The sequence below is a fragment of the Falco peregrinus genome, chromosome 2 (assembly GCF_023634155.1).
Source record: "Falco peregrinus isolate bFalPer1 chromosome 2, bFalPer1.pri, whole genome shotgun sequence".
NCBI classification, from domain to species: domain Eukaryota; kingdom Metazoa; phylum Chordata; class Aves; order Falconiformes; family Falconidae; genus Falco; species Falco peregrinus.
This window is the reverse complement of record NC_073722.1, coordinates 47453278-47473229: the sequence shown is the minus strand read 5'-3', so window position 1 is coordinate 47473229 and position 19952 is coordinate 47453278. Positions and strand designations below refer to the sequence as shown.

Sequence of the window (19952 nt, the reverse complement as noted above, 5' to 3'; positions counted from 1 at the left end):
ATCTCCTGAAATGTGTGGCGGGTGCCAGTGTTTGCATACTGCAGGTGTCGATGAGGCTTTTGTGTCCCTAAGAGCTCTGCAAAGAGGCACACGTTTACCCCTGCTGCATTTGGTAGCTGGCATAACCGGGGCAGGCATCTGTGCCCCTCCAGAGCTGGTCTGGCAGGACATATCCCAGGCCAACACCAGGGTCACCCTTCATGAACCAGAGGTGCCTCCTAGGTGTGCTGCATGCAGAAGGATGTCCTTCTACACACTGCATCCTCTCTTAACCCAGCAAAATACTCTGTGCAGGCTGAATTTCTTGACCAGTACTTCTGCTGGTGCAGTGGTCACCACGCATGAGCTCCGCTGCAGCAGGCAGCTCGGAACCGGCCAGTTGCAGCGATCATGTTCATCTTTGGGTATACTTGCTAAAAACATCAGGGAGGCCATGCCGTAGGGATGAATCTAGACCAGCCTGTGTTTCTCTTCTGGAGTGCCCTGCAAACAGTGTCTTTGTGCCTTTGACAGGCCTGTTGGGCGTGTTTACGGAGAATCTTTCCCTCCTGAACTTACTTTTTGTGTGTGTTTTTGTAAATGTTGGCGAATTTGGCATAGTGTTTGTCCCTTTTTATGAACGTCGGTGTGGATAAACGTTCATGGAGAAGAAGTTTGATCTCTTTCTGTGTGTGTGGGGTAGAAAATAAAAACAGTATCTCCTAATTATGGTCAAATGGCAAAGGCAGTAAATCACAGCAAACCCAGCCCACCCTGACCTATCCATGTAGCACAGAATATGTGTAAAACACTTCCAGTGTTGCTGCATTGGTCAGGAGCACTTACATGGCACTGTAGGAATACATACCTTACCTGATTGTGGCTTACTTAGATTTAACATTTTTTTTTAAAAATAAAGAATTCATAGGCTCTTCAGAAAAAGATACCAGGTAATGCTTGACATAGTTGATGTCTAGGTAACAATGCTGGGATGCTTTCCAGTGAAAGTGGATTAGCATCAGTGCTGAACCTTGTAAGCATCTGAGTTTTCCTCTACCTACAGAGGGGCAGTTTGCTTAATTCCTTGTGGGATCTGGAGCTGCATTGTCCTGTAATAAATTGCTTGCGGGTTTGTTCATTGGATATTTCTTTGCATGGAGCTTTGCTTTCTTTTTGCCCTCTCTATGGCTGGAGAGATGCTTTCATCATCAACACCTAGGTATGCTGCAGCAGCGTGCAGCTGCATGCGCATGTGTGGCAGAGGCAGAGCAGCTTGCCACCAGGCAGGTTGTGCATTTGTGGAAGCCTTTCTCACCGTGTGATGTCTGCTCACTCAACAGACTCTGCACCTGTACCTCCACAAAGCTGTCCTGGTCAGCACATCGTGCCCGGATGTGAGCAGGGGTTGCAGCACGTTGTAGAACTGCTTTGACATAATCTGCCAGCCGTAAAACCTGCCACTGCCTTTGTATCTTTTGATCCTTACGGGCTGGACGTGTTTTCAGTGGGACAAAACTGAAAGTCCAGGAAGTTGCTGGTTTTGAAATGGCGGCAATAACTTCATTTTAGGAATGTTTTTTATCTGAGCTGTATAAATAAATAAAATCAATATTTCCAGCTGAATCAATTAAAAAAAATAATCCTCCGAGAAGTTAGGGCTGCCTTCTAATGGCAAAAAGCCTGAGGCATCAGTTGAGGGGAAGAAAAATACCTCGAATCCTAGTAGACTGGAGAGAATAGCATACTGATGTGGTCAGTTCAGGGACTGTGATTTTTTTTTTTTTAATATTTATTTTTTCTGTTTTTAGACTCAGAAGAATTAGGGGGATTCCTCTTTTTTGCCATTAAGATGCAACAGCAACCGCAGTGGTTAGCTGCTGATTTTTCTTTCTGCTTCTTCGTGGGCTTGAAAGCTGGCTTTTTGGGTGCTTTTTATTCTTACCTTTAGACTTCTTTTTAGATCTTCTAACACTTTCTGCCCCCTCATAATTTTTCTTCACAGATAAAAATCTTGTGGGCTGTTTTTATTACTAACCTGCTCAGTTTTTATGTCCAATTCTGTCTCTGAATCTACTGAACGCTAATAAATGCAAATTTATTATAATTACACCCCCCAAACTCATGGTTTACTCATGGAAATTAAGTTGATACCTTGAAGTAACTAAGGGATGTAGAAGTGAACCAATTCAACAGTAAAGCTGTTTTATAATCCTTATAAATACATGATTCAGAGAGCTCTTTTGCAACTTATGCAGGTGTTGGGTTTAAAATATTCTAAATGTTGGTTTATTTATGCTTTTCTCTAATAGTTCTTTTCTCTTTTTAATAGGTCATCACACAACGAACTAGAAAAACATAGGTAAGTCTTCAGAAAAAAGCAAATCAAAAGATGTATGGCTGACAGAATTATAGTGCTTATTGAAGAATATTTTGTTGAAATTGTTTTGATTCTGCACTGAATAGTTTATTAAGTGGGGGCGTTTATCAACTCTAATATGTATAATATTATTTGACTTGTTTTCTATTGTTTGGTATGCTGTTTTTGAAACACCTCTGATAATTAGCTTTGGACTCATTAATGCTGTAACTGGTTAACCATACTGTTACTAATAAAGAATCTGATTGCAGCAACTGTTTGCTAGACGTGTTAAATGCTGTAAGTACAGTTAAAGTATTTTGTGATTAAGGTGGATGATTTTGGGGAGCTATATGTCACACAGGGTTATTCTATGGGATTTTTTAAGTATGCCTAAAGTGCAGTTCATTGTCATCATGCATTTAAGTACCTATAGATACCTTTTTCCCCTCCGTCTGCATCTTGCTGGTACGTGTCCGGAGAGCTGTGTGTGAGCTAGAAACGACCAGCTCCTGAGCTGCAGCTCTGGTTCTGTGTATCCAGTGCTGTGAAAAGCTGTACTTACTTACCAAGGACATTCATTAGACCCTGAAGATCTGATTTTTAAAGAACTCATGTTTGCACAGTTTTGGAGGCAGTGTTTACTAGCTATTGTATCTTCTCAGAGTTTGTTTGCAGGTGGGCTTTTTAGCTGTAGGAAGTCTCCTGGGGCACATGGCTCTGAAGGTGCACAGAGAGAGCCGCTGAGTGCGAAAGGTGCCCGTCTTCACACTGACTGTTGGTTCCCCAGCTGAGCAGCGCTGTGGCACCCTCACTGCAGGAGGGCTGCCTTTCATTTATCGTTCAGGCAGCAGGATAAACTCTTTCGGGTAGTTTTTTGTTCTTTTTCATGTAGCTTGTGGTCTTTTGGGTTTCATGCATCCAGAGAAAGCAAGGGGTGTATGTGTGAATATAACCTAAACCTATTTGCATGCTTCTAAATACATGAAACGTGACTGATGGCACAACAAGATTGGACTAACGGTGGGGTGGGGTGGGGGTGGGGGTTCTGTGTTGTTCTGTGGCCACAGTTACGTAGCAGCTAGACCATCACTTCCCTTGCATGCCTACATGCTTTCCTGTAGTTTAATTGTAATATGAGTAAACTATTGCTCTGCCTAATAGCCACGTGGTCATCCTAGAGATGAGAGGAACTGGGGAAGGCTCAAGCTCACAAACACAGGCCTGGCCTGCAGAATGCAGTACGTTGGCTAAGGCACTGAAATCAGCTGGCAGAAGTTCTGCTGACAGAGTCTTCAGGAAAATAACTTCATGCAAAATTCTGTCCTTTGGTCACACTTCTTTAAAAGTAAAAAAAAAACCGTCTTTAGCCCCAGCTGTGTTCTTTCTCACTCTCATTTTTTTCCATCCTCTTTCTAGATACTCTGTTCCATTGCTCCATCATTACTGACTTGTCATCCAAACTGCATATTCCCCATTTTTTTTTCTTCCAGTTGTTTTTGTAACATGAGCATGGAGTTGCCTCTTCTTCCCTCTGCTCTGCCTTAAAAGGTTCAAGCACCACAGTAAATGAGGTACAGCAGCATTCACAGCAGATGCAGGGGCAGAAGAAGGATCTATTAGTTGTTCAGTCTGTTCTTACTTTCAGTTCTGTGTTGTATCTTTGTAGTAGCTGGACCATATAGCATTTGCCTTGCTACTTTTTCTTTCTCTGCCATCTCAAAGTCAAAATAGGTGAACTGCAAGGTATGTCTTGTGATTATACAGCTAATATTTCTAACTGCTGCTGCTTGTTGTACCTCCTACACTTGGACTATACTTGAAGCCACATTTCTGTTATTCCTGGTGGGAACCTGTGAATTAGTGCAAGATCCTTGTATGTGCAAATGGGTGTTCACAAAAGCTGATGAGGTGTGTACAATTCTAGCTACCTAATGTATTGGTGCAAAGGACTTTTGTAATTGTAATTTTTTTTTAACAGCCTCCTCCTCCAGCTTTGTGGGTGTATGAGCTGATAATACCAATCATACTGTTTCACTCTGTTTTCCTAAGATTGCATTAAAATCCCATCGAGCCTCTTGCAGAGTTTAATGGAAGATTCACAGCCGTAGTGTGTCTCTGTAGCATCTGGTACTTGCAGCAGAGCCTGTCCTCTTACCCTGGCGAAGGCCTGCCCTGCCGGCTGTGAAGCACTGGATGTTGATTTTGGAGGTGTATCCTTTCCAGGACCATGCCTTTTACTCACCACTGCCATGATGCTTCTGGCTGAGACACAACTTGGTTATCTCACAGGAGCCTGTCGAGGAGGAAGAGAGGAGATGGCTGCTCATATCGTTCTTCTTGCCCGGTCCCTCACGTGGTGTCTGTGGGCTGGACTGAGCGCTGAAGGGCAGGGAAATGGCTTCCTCATTTACAGGGCCTTTGTGTGCTGGGTGAGAGTGGCCAGAGCTGCCACTAACCAGAAAGCCACGGTAGCTGTGTGCTGGTACACAGTGCTTTTCAGGTTCTGCATTGGTGTTGCACGTAAAGAGGTTTTATCTCTGGTTCTGACGTCAGTGAGAATGGCAGTGGCTGATCTCACTGTGTGTGCAGACTTGGCCGTTTGGCACCACTACTTCAATTTGCATTTTCTACTGCTGGGTCTCTTTTCTGTATGCTCTTGAGAGGATGCTCAGAGGAGGACAAATGGAAGCAGAGACATAATTCCAACAAAAACTCTCGTTACATGATAGAATTCAGACTACAATTATGGTAGAATGTTTGTCAGCAATTCAGACATAAAATTCCTTTTCCTTTGCTTTAAGTCTCCCTAAAATACCCTGCTCAGAACTTCAATGTGTGTTCATTGTAGTGAAACTCTGTAAGGACTCATCCCTCTAACAAGCAGTCCTGTTTTGGTCCTGTGTAATTAAGCTTTGCATATCAGAACCATGAAACAAGAAACCACCTAAATAAAAAGTAGGAAGGCAGGAAATCTATCCTAAGGGCTGATAAGGTTTTAGAAGGTATTTTAATTGCAGACAGGTCAGTCAGAATGGCGCTCGGATGTAAGTAGTTTATAATGGCAAATATATACATGCATATTCACGTATATATTTTTTTGTTATTATATCCAGCCAGACCGTTACATCAATAGGCTTTCGGAGAGCAATGTAAATAGCGAGTACATTGGTAGTCATGACTTTTTGCAAGGCATTTTTTAAATCAACCTAACCTGACAGCTGTACAGAGGAATTCAACTTCCATAGTGTAAAGAACCCCAAGAATCCATGAGACACTCCAGCTTCTTAAAAGGACACTCAAGCTTCTTAAAAAGCATAATCTAATTTATTTGCATCAATTTATACTAGTTCTGCATTACAATGTAAAAAACAAGGTATATACCCCATGAAGATTGTACTGAGATCTTCATACTACTCTGTGAAGGCAGTGAGTTATCTGCCCTCTGCTATTCATGTGTGGACTTGTCCCCCCAGCATGCACAGGACTGTGGGAGGAAGTGGCACCTCCCTGCCTTGGTCCATCCTTCCTTGTCGGAAGCAGATGGAGCCTTGACGAGGGATGCTGGCACCGACCTGTCAGGGCTCCTTCGGTAGCAAAGTCATTTCGCTCCTGCCTGGTCGTGCGGAGCTCTGCTGCAGGAGGAGTTCAAGATCTTGTCCTTTCTGTGGCAAAGCCTTTGAAAATAGCTTGTGAAACTTACTGAATTTAAAGAATAGCTTTTAAGAATTAGCGAGGAAATTAATAAAAGCATCCCTCCAAATTGGCAAGCCACGTGCTGCTGTCCCTGAACTGGCACCACGTGAGCTGAACCAGCTGCCTTGGCTGGGTGACCATGTTACAGCTTGATCTAGATGGACAGTTATCTTCTGCCTCTGTCAAACCATTTGTATTATTCTTTGTGGGGCTTTCATGGGTTTTTTTCATCAAGAGGGGGGAAGGGGCAGATCAGCAGTGGTAAAAGTTCTCCTGCCTGCATTCCACAGAATAGTAAACTCCTGGCAAGCAGTGGGAGTATAATTAGAATGAGGAAGCTCTTGAATGTCTTCAGGCAGGATGGGCTGGTGATATGGAGCATGGTAGTGCTCAGCACTGCAGCATCTGACTTGCAGGTGTTCTCCTGCTTGGGGGAATTGACAGATCTCATCCAAAGTCCCCAGTCGTAGGTTTGACAAAAGTTGGCGAGCTGAGCCAGGTGGAGGTAAAAGCCAGGTGTTGCTGTTGGGAGAGGTGTGCTCTAGGGGCATTTCCCTGCTTTCCTATGGAAGTTGCTCCAAGAAGCAGTGCCCAAGTGTTTAGCTCAGTCACTGGGTATTGGGTGGGACAGGGAGCAGTTGCATCTTAGTCAGGGCTCACCAGTTGGTATTGCAGCGAGCCGACTGCTGTGGGGATGGCCTGGATCAGTTGAGTGGGACAGCCCTGAGTTTTCAGTGCAAGACCACGATGGGGAATACATGACACCGTGACTTGCAAAACCTTTTAGAAAAAACCCAAACCTTTCCTTCTTCCCAAATGAGCCTAACATATGCATTGTTTAGAGCACTGATCAGGGAGGGACTGAAAGTGTTGCTGTGCATGCAGAAAGTAATGCTGTCCTGAGGTTTGGGTAGTGCTTTGTGTAGTCCTCCTTAAACCTAAAATCTTGCCAGAAGAAGATTGCTACATTACATCATCATGTGTATAAAGTAGATATCTGTACATAAATGTAGGATTTGATGAGAAAAAAGGTATGTTTTGACGGGAGTATTATGACTTACAACATTAGCTGGTAAGTAGAGTAGGTGCCTCTGAAGTGAAGTTCTAATAGTCAAGTTTTCTCATGAAGGCGGTGCAGATGCCAGGAGCACAGTTACATTCAGTGGTACATCAATTTCACCCACCAGAGTTACTTGCAGTTTAAAGTTTATATAAGCTGTGAGAGACTGCATAGATGGATGTCTTGAAATTCTCTCTGTGGCTCTTCATGTTAGCAAATTGCAGGGTTAATGAAAAGCATGTAATTGCCAGTTGCTGATAAACTTGGAAGTTTTGAAACAGAACTGAAAGGTCATTGAAATAACAGCATACCAAAACAATGCTTAATGTTTATTTTTATTATGGGCTGCCTTTTCAAAATCGCAAATTACCATTGTGGTTAGTACTGCTATGCAGCATAAAGATACACTGCATTGATCCATCACGTTAAATGGCTACGGTGCCGCCTGTAGCCGAGGAAACCCCAACTGGTGCTGGAGGTAATAGACTTCCAGGGAAGGATCACCCAGTATGTGTCTCGCTGCTGCGCTTCCATCACAAGTCTAACCCAGCCTGGTTGCACGCCGCTGCCGCCGGGTCCTGCTTCCTGCAGGTGCAGGAGGGTGGGGAGGGAGAGGCTTGCTTCTGCAGCCAGTTCATTTTCCTGACCCAGCTCACTGTCACAGGCATACCCTAATGCCAGCACAGGGAGAGGGTGGGATTGCTTCTTTGAGTGATGGTATTAATTTACAGTACAGAGCAGTACAGTTCACTTCTTGGGCAGTTTAATGTTTCTCCTAAGCATCCAGTTTTGGCTGCTGTTGTCTGGAGAGTGCTGCGCTGGATGGGTCTTACTGACTTGGTACAGATCTCCTTGTTATAATGGGTCTATAAAAACTGCTGTCATTTCCAGGACTTGTCCAGATTATACATCAACCGTCCACATAAAGTGACTCCTGCATTAGTGATGGGAACCACCTCGTCTTACTAGCGGAATTTAACTGCCATATTATGTCTGTTTCTTCTGGTTTTCCCGTCAAGTAAGGAACTTTTTATACCATCTGATTGATGTGGTTTATTGCAATTCCAGTGAATTGCAATAAACACACCTTTGCACTGCTTAAGCAAGGTGATGTCTTTAAGAGTCTGACTTGCCATTTATGAACCGAGAGGCACCGTGGTTTAGGCGTCTGCTCCGCCCCGCTAGCTATGACTGCCTCTTTGAGGGTGCCACCTGTAGTGGTCAGGCAAACGGTGTTGCCTTGGCCAGTGCAAGGCTGAGTCTCAAGACAAACCCCCTTTTGCCTGAAATTTAACCTCAGGTTTCTGACAAAGAAGCAAAGTATATGGTGGCATTTGTTTCTTAAATTGGTGTAGTAAGGTTGGGTTTTTTTGTGGAGCTTCTTTAGCAAAGTCTGTAAAGAACTGGACCCATAGAACTGAAAATTTAGTCCTGTGCTTTTGTTGATATGTCCTATGTTTCTGAGTCTAATGAACCCGTGGAATTAAAGTAATTAGGTTTAAAAATTTGTGCTGAAATGCTATTCTTTCCTCACCTTTTCCCCACCTCTAGGCAGTCAGCAAGTGACCAGACCTGTGGCTTGTCCTGTATTACATGCTGCAATAGCTGCTATAAATGCCCATGCACTGAACTGCTGTCTTTGCAGTGCACACAGCAGCTCACCTTATGATGCACTCCCAACAGAAGTGTCTTCCCACCTAGACTGCTGGTTCGGAAAGGAGGGATAGATTAAGCAGACGAAGCTTGGAAGTTAATCTGCTGGGGAAGTTATTTTCCCGGTGTCAGAGATGTACACATCCTTGTGCTTAGGACAAAGCTTTTATTTGGCAATGAAAAATGGACTGAAATACAGTCTTCAACTAGATTTTAATGTCCTTTTTCCTGCTGAAGTCGGCTTTGAACTGTGGAGTCTTAAGTGCAGTCCTGGGTCTGGGCTCCAGAAAGCCGTGTGCTTCCTGGCCAGCCAAACAGGCAGCAGAAAGCAGATGGGCGAGAAACCAAGCGCATGCGTTTTTTCCACTTGAATTTGTTCATCCCTCTCTCCAAACAAAAGTTCATTGTGTGTCGGCCTCTAATGGACTATGTGAAAGGTGGTTTATGTTCTCAGCATCTGCTAATTGACCTGGCCAGTTCTTACCTGCTGTGGTAGAGTGGGCTGGTCTTATACAAAATGCAGATAGATGGGCTTCCAGGTATTTTCAGACTGTATAGACAACAGCTAGAGGCTAATTTGCTGCAAATAGTGGAAGGGATGCCTGATGGTGACAGCTGTCTTGATCAGAGGAGGAAAAGATTTGTTGAATTAGGTATTGAAAAAAAATGTTTTCCTTTTAAGCTTGCTTAGCTACATTTAGGCAAGTGAGCTGGAACTTGATTTTTTTGGTTTTTTACAGGTATTTAGGCAGCTAATGGGCTTTTAAGAAGTTGGCCTATGCAATGAGTTTTATGTAACACAAGGGGAATCCTTGGCTGAATCCCAACCAGTCAAGCCTGTGGAAGCCCACAGACGGAAACTGGGTATACAGAAGTGGTACCTGCCATGGTTTGAAGAGGTGGCAAATGCACCTGAAAGCCAGCAGTGCAGCTCCAGCTGTTCAAGGCAAGGTTGGCTCTGCACTCAGGATTCCCACAAATCATAGAACCATCTGCAGGAGGCAGGATTATTTTCTCCCACGTGTGTCATGAGCACAAAATGACCCAGTGTCCCTGGTTGGAGTAGACACTAAGGGATCAACTTAGGCTGGAGGAGATGGCTTTTTCTGTCTTCCTCCTCTCCCTGCCTTCATGCTGTATTGGCATCTCTAGTTCTATTTTCAGCGCTGCTTTCTGTGGGCTGCTAACCCCATTTGAGTATTGGATATACCGTGGCCTGATCCCAAATTCAAAAGGTCTCTTTCTGGATGGAACAATGTGTACTTTCCTGTTACAGCTCATGCTGCTTTCCCCTCGTGGTCTCTGTCAACAGACACTTGTGCTTAGATTTACTACACAGAATTCCTCTGCAGGTCAAGTAATGTTTAATCTGTTTTTTCCCCTCGGTACCCATGGTGGTTTAGCATGTGGCAGGCTGTGGGCACAATTCTGCATCCCGCTCAGGGGGTTTCAGTACAAGTTCCACATGCCTGCTTGCAAGCTGAACCCCACACCCCATCCGGACAGCTACAGAGGATGCAGTTAAGGTTCCAGAAACTGTACTGAGCATGAACTTTTTTAACTAGTGGATCATAAATGTGAAAAACCATAATGCTGTTCCTTCACAGCAGTTTAATTTGGGCCTTTTTTGAGAAGAAAAAAAAAAACCAACACAAAAAACCCCAAATAAATAAACTGCAAATGAAAACTCCATGCATGTGATCCAGTTAAAACTGACTTTTCTTGTCCTAAAGAACTGTGCAATTCACAAGAATGGCTAAGATAGCCGCTGCCCACCGCCCTGATATTTGGAAGGAGAGGGTTGACTTGGGACTTCCATAGGGTGCTGTGTTTTGGAATGGATACTGAAACGTGTATACTGCATTATGTACCATCCTGCTAGAACAGAGCAGAGTGACAGGACTTGTCAGAGGACACCAAGTGGCTAGTATTTTTAATTCTAGTTTATGTTACGCAATTTTTTTAAAAATACAAATTAGCGTAACTAATTGTGTAGTATGTGGAGGTTGGCATAGCCAACACAAAAGAGGTGTGGGCTTGAATGTATGTATATGAGGTCATCTGTTGCAGTGCTCCTAACTTGAAAACTAATAACTACATGCCCTACATTAAGAAAGTCTATGTTGGATTCTACCTTATAGCAAGGAGGAGAAGATTTGAGGAACAAAGACTACATCTGAACGTGGTAAAGCATCTCTAAAAGGTTGGAGAGCTACTTGCAAGTCATCTTCTCCTAACTGCCACCTTGGGATTAATGCCTAACAAATTGATCTGCTTTTCTTTCATTGAAATTTTAATTCAGGTAACTAAGTGAAGGTACAAGGTGCTAAGTAAGTGGCCTGCCTGGCATGTAATCGCTGCCAGAACTCAGCAGCTCCTGTTGAAGTTAGGACTAACATCAGTGTTCGCAAATACCGGCTGCACAGACATTCATGTGTCTTACCACATTAGCTGGTATTTACAAAACATAAAGGTAGCAAACCCTGTAATTCCCCCAAGAAAGCTGACTTAATCCCAGTTGGTAAGCACTGTTACGTTGACTGCTGAAATGAACAGCATGGGTGGAGCAAATAATTTCTGCTAGGGAGATTTGGGAGCTTGTTGTGTGTGTTTGGCTAGAAGCAGTTACTGGGTCTAACAGGTATTTGAAATAGACTGTCAGGTGTCTTGGTTCCCACTGCCTGGCTTTACATACTCACAGAGCAAGTGGGCCCAAGCTTGTGGCTCTTCCTTCTATTGCCACATAACCTCAGGACGCTACACTTAAGAAATCTGGGCTGAGTTTTGTGGGAAGAAAGAAGGAGGAAAGAGGGGAGAATTTTGAAAAGCTGTTCCATACCTCTACCCTCCCAAAATGGATCATTTTCAGGTTCTGCTCGACTGCACCCTGTCTGGCGCAGAGACAACCAGCTTTGTACTCTTCAATGGAAAGGGAAATAGGACGGAAATTAAATTATAAACAAGGCACTATCTGTGCTGTGGCAAGCTAAATCTAAACTTTGAGGCAGGACTGTCAGACAGCTGCAACTCTCCATGGTCCCGTGATGCCAAATTTTGTCACTGTTTGAGGGGGAAATATTACGTAAGTGCTGTTCAGCTTTTAATTCATATGAAAGTAAGAGTACCCATTATAGCCTTGGAAAAGACCATCTTTAATTACAGTCAGTGCATTTAATCCTTCCCCTGAACTTGTTTATATATACACCTCATCCTGTCTTTTATATCCACCTCTAATTACAAGGTTTCAGTGATGGAGTTGGAGACGTACAGCAAGGCATTTGGGGATGTGTATCCTTAATTACTTCAGGGTGATTTCTTTTATTCTTTCCCTTTGGTGTTCCACTTGGGATCTGAACCAGCCTTTGGTTGGCTGGAACTGGCACTGCTGTTGTCCCAGGACCCCCCAGCTGTGTCATTGGAGGACATCTCAAGTATCTACAGTGGTAAAAGACAGTAACACCCACCACCTCCTTCCCCTAAAAAGCCAATTAACTTAACTTTGTGCTTGCTCAAGCTGCCACCATTAGCTACTCCCTCTTAAGATGGCCACGAAGCTTGGTAGGTACAGGTGCTGAGGAAGTACTAGCAAAAGCAAAACTGCAAGTAAGACATAGCACTGAACAGCCCCTTCCGATACTTAATTTCCCAGTCAGAGCTTAAAACTTCCTACTTCTGAGAATATGAAAGTGATTGTTGAAGCGCTGAACTGGAGATACAGTTGCATTAATTCTGATGAGGTTGTAGAACTGTGGTGTGAATTGCTGCTGTTCTAGTGTCTCGTGCATGTGGGAATGTGGAGTCCCTCAGCATTTGTCAGGCTAGTTAAATTGGATGCTTCATATTTACTTGGCATTTGGATATAGAGGTACAACAGCGAATGAAACCAGTCTCAGGTATCCAGTACTGCAGATGTTAATGCCTCACACTCTTCATTTAACTTTTTGCAGGAAAAGGCTGCTTAATTCCAGCTGTCTGCTGTCCCAAGGCCTCACATTCAGTGTGTGATGGCAATGCATGTTTTTAATTTAGCTAGAATAATTCAGCTTGACTTGCCTCTCCTTTAATTTGGCATTGTACAGTGGTGAAAAAAAAAATAAAATCTTGAACACATTTCTCCCTTTGTTTGACATATGTATAAAATAACTAGGTCTATAGGGAGGTTTAAAATTAGGCAGAAAAAGCTCACTAGGTCTTGTACTGTGCTCCCTTCACTTAGTGCTTTGCTACAGCTCAACATCTCTAGCCTTCTCTAAGCATTGTAGTCTCACCCCCCCTCACCCACCCCCACCCCTCCTTTTTTTTTTTTAAAGATCCTTCCTGTTGGCAGCTGTCCTGAGACACGATGTTCTTGCATAGCATTTTGATGTGGGGAAACAGTCTGATAATTAAAGCCGGTTTCAAGCCATGAGTTGATTTGTAAGCAGCGACTTGCTCTGGGGTGTTGTCAGTCGATAAATGTGTAGCTTGCATGTGCAGAGCTGCGCTGCACCTTGTGCCTTAAGCACCACGGGAGAGGGACATGTATGCTCCCGGGAGCCGCTTGTGGGGGAGACCGACCGCATCCTCTTCATCCACCTTCTGGTGAGCTGTTGATTTGTGGAAAATTATAGTCACCATCCTGTTCCTGTCTATGTGTAAACCCAGTGCAAACCTGTTGTTACCCAGCTTTTTCTTGTTTAAATAAATGCAGTTCTCTTAGACCTACACTCTACAGTCCTCGACAAATTATTTGAAAGAGCACCATGAAAGGTGGCAGATAAAAACACACCTATTGCAGAATTGCAGATGGATGTTGTGGGTTTGGATTTGTTGTGTAAATTTGCTTTGCGGTGGTCCACCGCCAGCGAGGACCAAAGTGTTACCGCACTCATTCTTGGGGTTTCAGTGGGGAGCGTGTGGAAGTAGTGTGTACATCCATGTAACTTCAAGTGGGAATTAAAACTGCTTGATACTGTAACAGCATGATCTTGCAATGACACTTTTCTTATCTAATTGGGTCTGACACTATTTGGAGGTAACAGACAAACTTAAAATTTTAAGTCTCCCTGCAGTGTAATCTAAGAAACTTGAATGCCAGTAAGACAGATGGGTTTGAAAGGTCTAATTTAGGAGGACTGCTAAGTAGCAATATGTGCGTTTTAACATGCGAAACAAATGGGTGGAAGGCTGGATGAAAGAAGTATTAAATAAGTTTATTAAAAGCATGGCTGATTATTTTTTTGCGGATGCTGTTTTCAAGTGTGTGCAATGGTATTTCCATCATTTGTGTGTTTCCCCACAAGGCATTGTTGTTCATGTGCCTGTGTTGGGTAGGTACTGTGTGATGCTGAGCTTGGGATAGTAGGTGGTACCTCTCTTGCTATTGCTTAAAAGTATTTGAGAGGTTAAAAGACAATCAGTAGATAACAGGCCTAAAAACAGAAGACACCTGAAACAGAAAATCTTTTTCTGTAGGTGTAAGAATTGTTCGTATTTATCTGACATTAGCTTTGAAGATTTAAAATACAGAAAAATGTTCTTTATAGATGAGCAGAACCTAAAGGCTGAAATGCTAAAATATAGGTTGGAATTTCTTTTTTTTTTTTGTGCAGGAGAAAAGAAATCCATACAATGGGAAAAATGTACTGCAGCTGTTTCCATAATGTTTGGTTTCTGTTGCCTCAGATTTTTGCAAAGTTAGAGATTTTATTGCCTCTGGCCAAAGAATGGAGGATCCTATACATGTAAATTTGAGATGGTCACCATCCAGGAAAGACAAATGGTATCCAGCTGCCATTATGTTTGCTTGTGATGCTTCTGGGAATCCCTGTACAGCTTGTAAATTCCTATTGATGTTTCCTGTGAAGCACATCTCAAATTTCTGCGTGTTGCTGTTACTTATGGGCAAGACTCGAGACGATGAAGGACTGTTAAACCTTTTGTGGCTGCTCTTCAAATAAGAGCAGCTTAAGATGGTGGGATGGCTGAAGGCTGGGGAAAGCAGTGAGGGCAAGCCTGGCTGCAGGGAGAAGTCTAGAAAAAAATGAGAGGGGATGAGGGTGGTCACATGGGTCCTGCAGCTCTTAATACTGTGGAGCCAGAGGCTATGTTCCCCAGCAGTTAAAACAGGTACCAGTCAGAGCTGGTGGTGTCCCACCTGCCCCAGAGTCCTCGCTGACACGGTCCTGCCTGTGCATTGCCTTGCGTGAGCGCTCCTCTGCGTGCCTGCCACGAGCCCACGAAGGAAAAAACTGGTTGGAAACAGAGCCCTGTATTGTGGTTTAGTCGTCTTGCTGGGTTGGTCTGCAGGCAGCTTAAGGCACATGGATGAGCATGTGGTGGGGTGGCAGTGGCTGTGGGGACACCTGTGTCACACCTCGTGTGCCACTCTTGACAGCTCGTGCTCACTCTCTGTGGCAGGAGGAGAACCTGAGTGGGTGAAGGTCAAGGAACAATAAGGCAACAGCCACTAACTGTGCCATAGGGATTTTGTTTCTTCTGCTGGCCAGTGTCAAATGTTACTCTAGGACCCTCATCAGCCTGCCTGCTTCTGCTGTCAGATACATGCCTGAAGGGACAGCACGTGGGCAGTCTGGCCAGCCACCAGCCGCTGAGGCTCTGGTCAGGTCTCTCTGTGCTGGTGTTCTCTGAGTCGCTTTACAGGGTCGTTCTACCCCAAAGCGAGCCTCAGGAGTTGCTGTCATTTGCCTGTCTTTGCTGCCCCTGGCTTACAGCAGTAAATGGACCACCACAGCTCACCCTCCAGTGGGAACTGGAGTACGAGGAGCATCAGAGTTGGCTTGTAGTCATTTTGAGAGATGAAGAGACATTGATGTAGCCCAGAGCTGGTAATTTAGGACAAACAGCTGTGATCGCACTCAGCAGGGAGCTACTGGAGTGATGGAGAAATGAGGGAGAGGGAAAGAGGGCAACGTGGGCAGCAAGGTCTGCCAGGCATCCTCTCTGAGAGTCAGCAGCTTCCCTCTCACAGACGAGCCAGGTGAAGACCTGTCTGCAGCTTGCATCCCAGCTGGCTTTCTGCACGCTGCTGCCAAGAGCTAAAGCTGGCCAAAAATGCATACATTTGTGGCACTTATGTTTACTGAACATGTAGGAATAAGTTCTGGTTTCATGCATATGTTTTAAAATGTGAGCAGGACGCAACTTTTGGAAAGTAAAAAGGTAAAGTGTGAAGTCTTGACTCAGCAAGTGGGCTGAAGTGGTACTAAGTGAAAGTAAATAAAATGCATTGTGAATGCTGGCTTCAGTGTGCGTTAATATGTAGTGAAATAGAGAAATATTTTTCAGAGTGATAAAATGCACAGAACATTGAAATGGTAAGCTGTGTAACAGGAAGCAGAGGTTTTCCTCTGTCTTACTTTAGCATTAGGACCAGCACCAGGATATTTCTGAGCAGTATTCCCATGAAAAGTTGCAGATGACTAAGTTCATAGCAGCACTGGCTCTTTGAAAGCTAGTGATGGTAAGATACACTTGCAGCCGTTGCCTTCGCAGGCAGTTGGTATCTTGTGTTTGCATACTTCAGAGGTACACCAAGACTACCAGCTAGCTCCCTGGCTGCTAAAGCTTTCTGGCTGGTTTCAGTTTAGCCAAACAGATCTACAAAAATATTCACACTGAAAATACATATAGAGGATGAAACTCCTAGTTAATTCTAAAATAAATAAAGCAGGCCGTTTGCACTGATTGTAGGGCTGTTGCGTTTAATTCACTAACAACAATCACTGCAATTAGGCACTCATAGCTTTATCTGCCTGTTAGTTGCCACTGCCTTCCCAGGCTTTGCCGATGAAGACATGTGGAACAGCCCTTGGATGAATCTTCACCTGCAGCACAAACTTCAGGCTTTTGTTTTCAATATGGAAGAAAAATAGCATCTATTGCAGAACACTGGTGTTTTGCTTATCTTTTCTGGGATAATAAATAGCCAAGAGGTTTGCTGTAAGGGCGCTACTGAATTTTCTGATTTTGACTCTGAGGCACTCAGCTGTGAGCAAGCATTTCACACATCTCATAGCGACTGGCACACTGGGTGCCTTGCTATGGTACAGTGCTTTAATACTAAGAGGTTTTCTTTCCTTTTCAATAAAGCAAATTTGTTGTGTAGTTGAAATAGATTGTGCAGCTCAAGTATGAGCTAGAGCCTCTTTTGGGGAAAAAAACCCCAAACCTATTTGAGGTATCCTTTGTAGAGCAGAAAGTATTTAAAGTGTTTCTGCCTGAAATAAATATGAAAGGGACAGGAGTTTATACTTCAGTGGAGTGTTGTTAGCTTCCATTGTATTTAATATTTTGCTGAAGATGTGCTGAATTTTGTCCAGACCACTAATATATAGGCTTTTTCAGAACCATTTTTAGATGATAGAATTTCTATGGTTTCTTAAGATGGAAGTTTATATATAATCTCCTTAAACGCTTTTATAAACAAATGTGTTTTAATTGGTACAGAATCATCTCCGGTAGCTTATAAAAAGTATTGTAGAGCTGTAAATACATCGTTCCTGACAGTTCAAGAAAACTGTTAGCTTTAGGAGGAGTAAGGAGTATGCTTGAGTACCAATTACTACTAAGCAGAGTGAGGTATAGAATTACATGTTTACCTGCATTATATGTATGGCCATGATATCCAGGAATATACCAAATAACATGAACATATTTAATTTTCAGTACCATTAAAGCCATTTGCAGTAAAATTATGTCATCACTCAAGAGCTGAAGTCCTTAAGAGATCTTGCCTTGCTGTGTCAGGCTCTGCTAAGAAAGGGTGGATGCTGGAGTCAGAAGGCAGGGAGTGTTCCTCTCTCTGATTTTATCTTGGTTGCAGGTGAATCCTGAAGTTGCAATGGGAAGTTTTTACTGCTGGCCTGCATTTCTTAAAAACTTGGAAATAACGATACGTTTATGAATAATGATGCTGTCTGTGTGCATCCTGACCTGTGCATGGCACAAGGGATCCAGAGCTTCTGTGTTTGCTGGTTATCTCTGTCTCAAACTTGAGTGCTGCCTGTACACAGGTATTTGCATTTCATAAATAAAACTGTGAAGACTCTTCCTGTAAAGAGATGCACATCTTACAATTGCAGTTAGCTTACTAGTGTATTTTACACTGAATTTCATGTCTGGTAGGGAGGTGGAATCACCTTTCTCTAGGGAGAAAACACAACCACTAGTTCACTGCAGGGGTCTCTGAGCCAGAGTTGTGGGCTTGGCCTGGACTGCCTTGGTTCACAACGTGCCAGGAGAACAACTGACTCCGGAAATGCATTTTTGGTGCAGAGGTTCTTCTCTGACTCTATCCTATTTACATTATTAAGCCAGATTACACAGTCATTGTGCAACAACGAAAAATTTTGTAATTTCTCTGGATTTAAACCTTTGCATATTAACTTCGTTGCACAGTACCAGGACCAGGATAGGTTTGAATGTGGAAAAAAAATGTGAAACATGAGAGAAGGAATCTGAAATGCTTTGGAAATTCTGTGCAGTTTTTAATAATATGTCTTCTAGATTCATTTAAAATAGGTTCATGTTCTTTGAAGTGGGGGTTTGTTTGTATTAAATTTGTACTGAAATGGCCTTGTGATAGGGTCTGAGTCTGTCTTGCTTTTTGAACTGGAATGGTTAATGTACAGAAATGACACATTTTTCATTTTCGCATCTATTTCAAATATATCTGTGGTTCTCACTAGTATGGCTTGTAATGATTGCATTTTCAATGTCATTTGAGTGTTTGATCTATAGTGTCATTTTCTTTTCAGAACATCACCAAGCAAGTATATTTAGCAATTGACTTGAGAGTATGTCAACCTCCTGTACACAGAGCTAGTTTAGTAAACTAAATTTGGGACATCTGAAGTACAGACACATGTTCAGCCATGCAAGCGTTTTGAGCATTAAAGCATCTTGCAGAAAGCACAGTTAGGGCCTTCTTGTGAGGCAAGCACTGTTCCATGCCCTTGCGTGCTTCAGTGATGCACTATAGTGTGACAGGTATGTTGGGCTGTGGGTGTTGAAGCAACACCACCCTGTCTAACCCAGCCAACTTATGCTGGAGCCAGGATGAAGGGAAACTCAGAGCATGCAGTATGGGAGTATGGACATTTAGTGGCTTTTTGTCCATTTCCTAGCCTTCCAGATTGTTGCCACCTCTCAGCTGGAAATGCTGCAGCTCTAAGATGCCCCCCAGTTAGCAGGGACAGCTCCATGTCTTAACTGGGCAATATGCTAGTAGGAGGGAGTGGGTGTGGACCAGACAGAGCTGTTCTGGGACTTCCCACAGAATGACAAACTGATGGTAAGAGTTGCTCCTTCCCTTCTACAGCCAGCTGTGGGTCAACAGGGAACGGGTATACGTGAGAGAGTTGTCATTCTAATTTGGGGAGGCTGTGGACTGAGACCTTGAGGATGTGCAAGGTGAACACTTGTCATGAATTTGACTAGTGAGTGTTATGCTCTTGCCCTTGATTGATGAGGAACGCAAGAGCATGGCCCTTTTGATGCTTTCTCAAGGGGTCTCTGGCAGTCAGCACCACCATGTCAACAGCAGGAACTGTTTTCAGGTGCAGCTTCAAGGAAATGCCTACCCCATGCTACCTACCATAAACAGGCTCTAGGCAGCATTGTCTGCATCGGTTGCCCAGCCAGGATGGCAGGATTGACAAGTACATTTATCACATGAACACGATGCTGTCACTCTGTACCGTGAGTGTCTGTGGCCATTTAATTTTGCCAAGGCCTGGCTGAGGCATGCCATGCTGAGAACGAAGCAGCTTGTTTTGATGTGCGTTTTGCCTTTCCAGCTGACTTTGAGCAGATCAGTGGCCTCCAAATAAAGTCTCTAGATTTATACTTGAATGATTGAGGAAACACACCTTTGCTGCTGTCAAAAACCTGTGCAACTACTGCCTGAACAACTGTCTGCTGTCTGAGTAGCTGCAGGCCATTTCTGTCTGCTGTGCTGGACCTAAAAAAGCCCTGGAGAGGCCCTGTGGAAAGACTGCAAGTGGATCAGGTCACTCCACAAGCCTACCAGCACTTTATCAATCAGACTGGTACAGATGTAAGTTGCACGGTTGAGGGTGTTTTCCTGTTAGATGAGTGGGAGCAGTCCAGTGAGTTGGATGCTGCGGCTTTGTAAGCAATCTTTGATTTATATGTTCATAGAAATGTTGATTGGAGGGGCCTCTGAATGTCTATGGCTTTGTCTGG

General features: G+C 43.6%; 1 protein-coding gene across 4 annotated transcripts in view; it reads left to right on the top strand.

Annotated features, from left to right (window-relative positions):
* The window catches only part of MXD4 (MAX dimerization protein 4), a 40102-nt gene that overhangs the window by 8421 nt on the left and 11729 nt on the right, over window positions 1–19952 (top strand). For all 4 annotated transcript variants that reach the window (XM_027791152.2, XM_027791167.2, XM_013301869.3 and 1 more), the window contains one exon: window positions 2309–2338. In XM_027791152.2, coding sequence (XP_027646953.2) covers window positions 2309–2338 — 30 coding nt within the window. The remainder of the gene's footprint in view (window positions 1–2308; window positions 2339–19952) is intronic.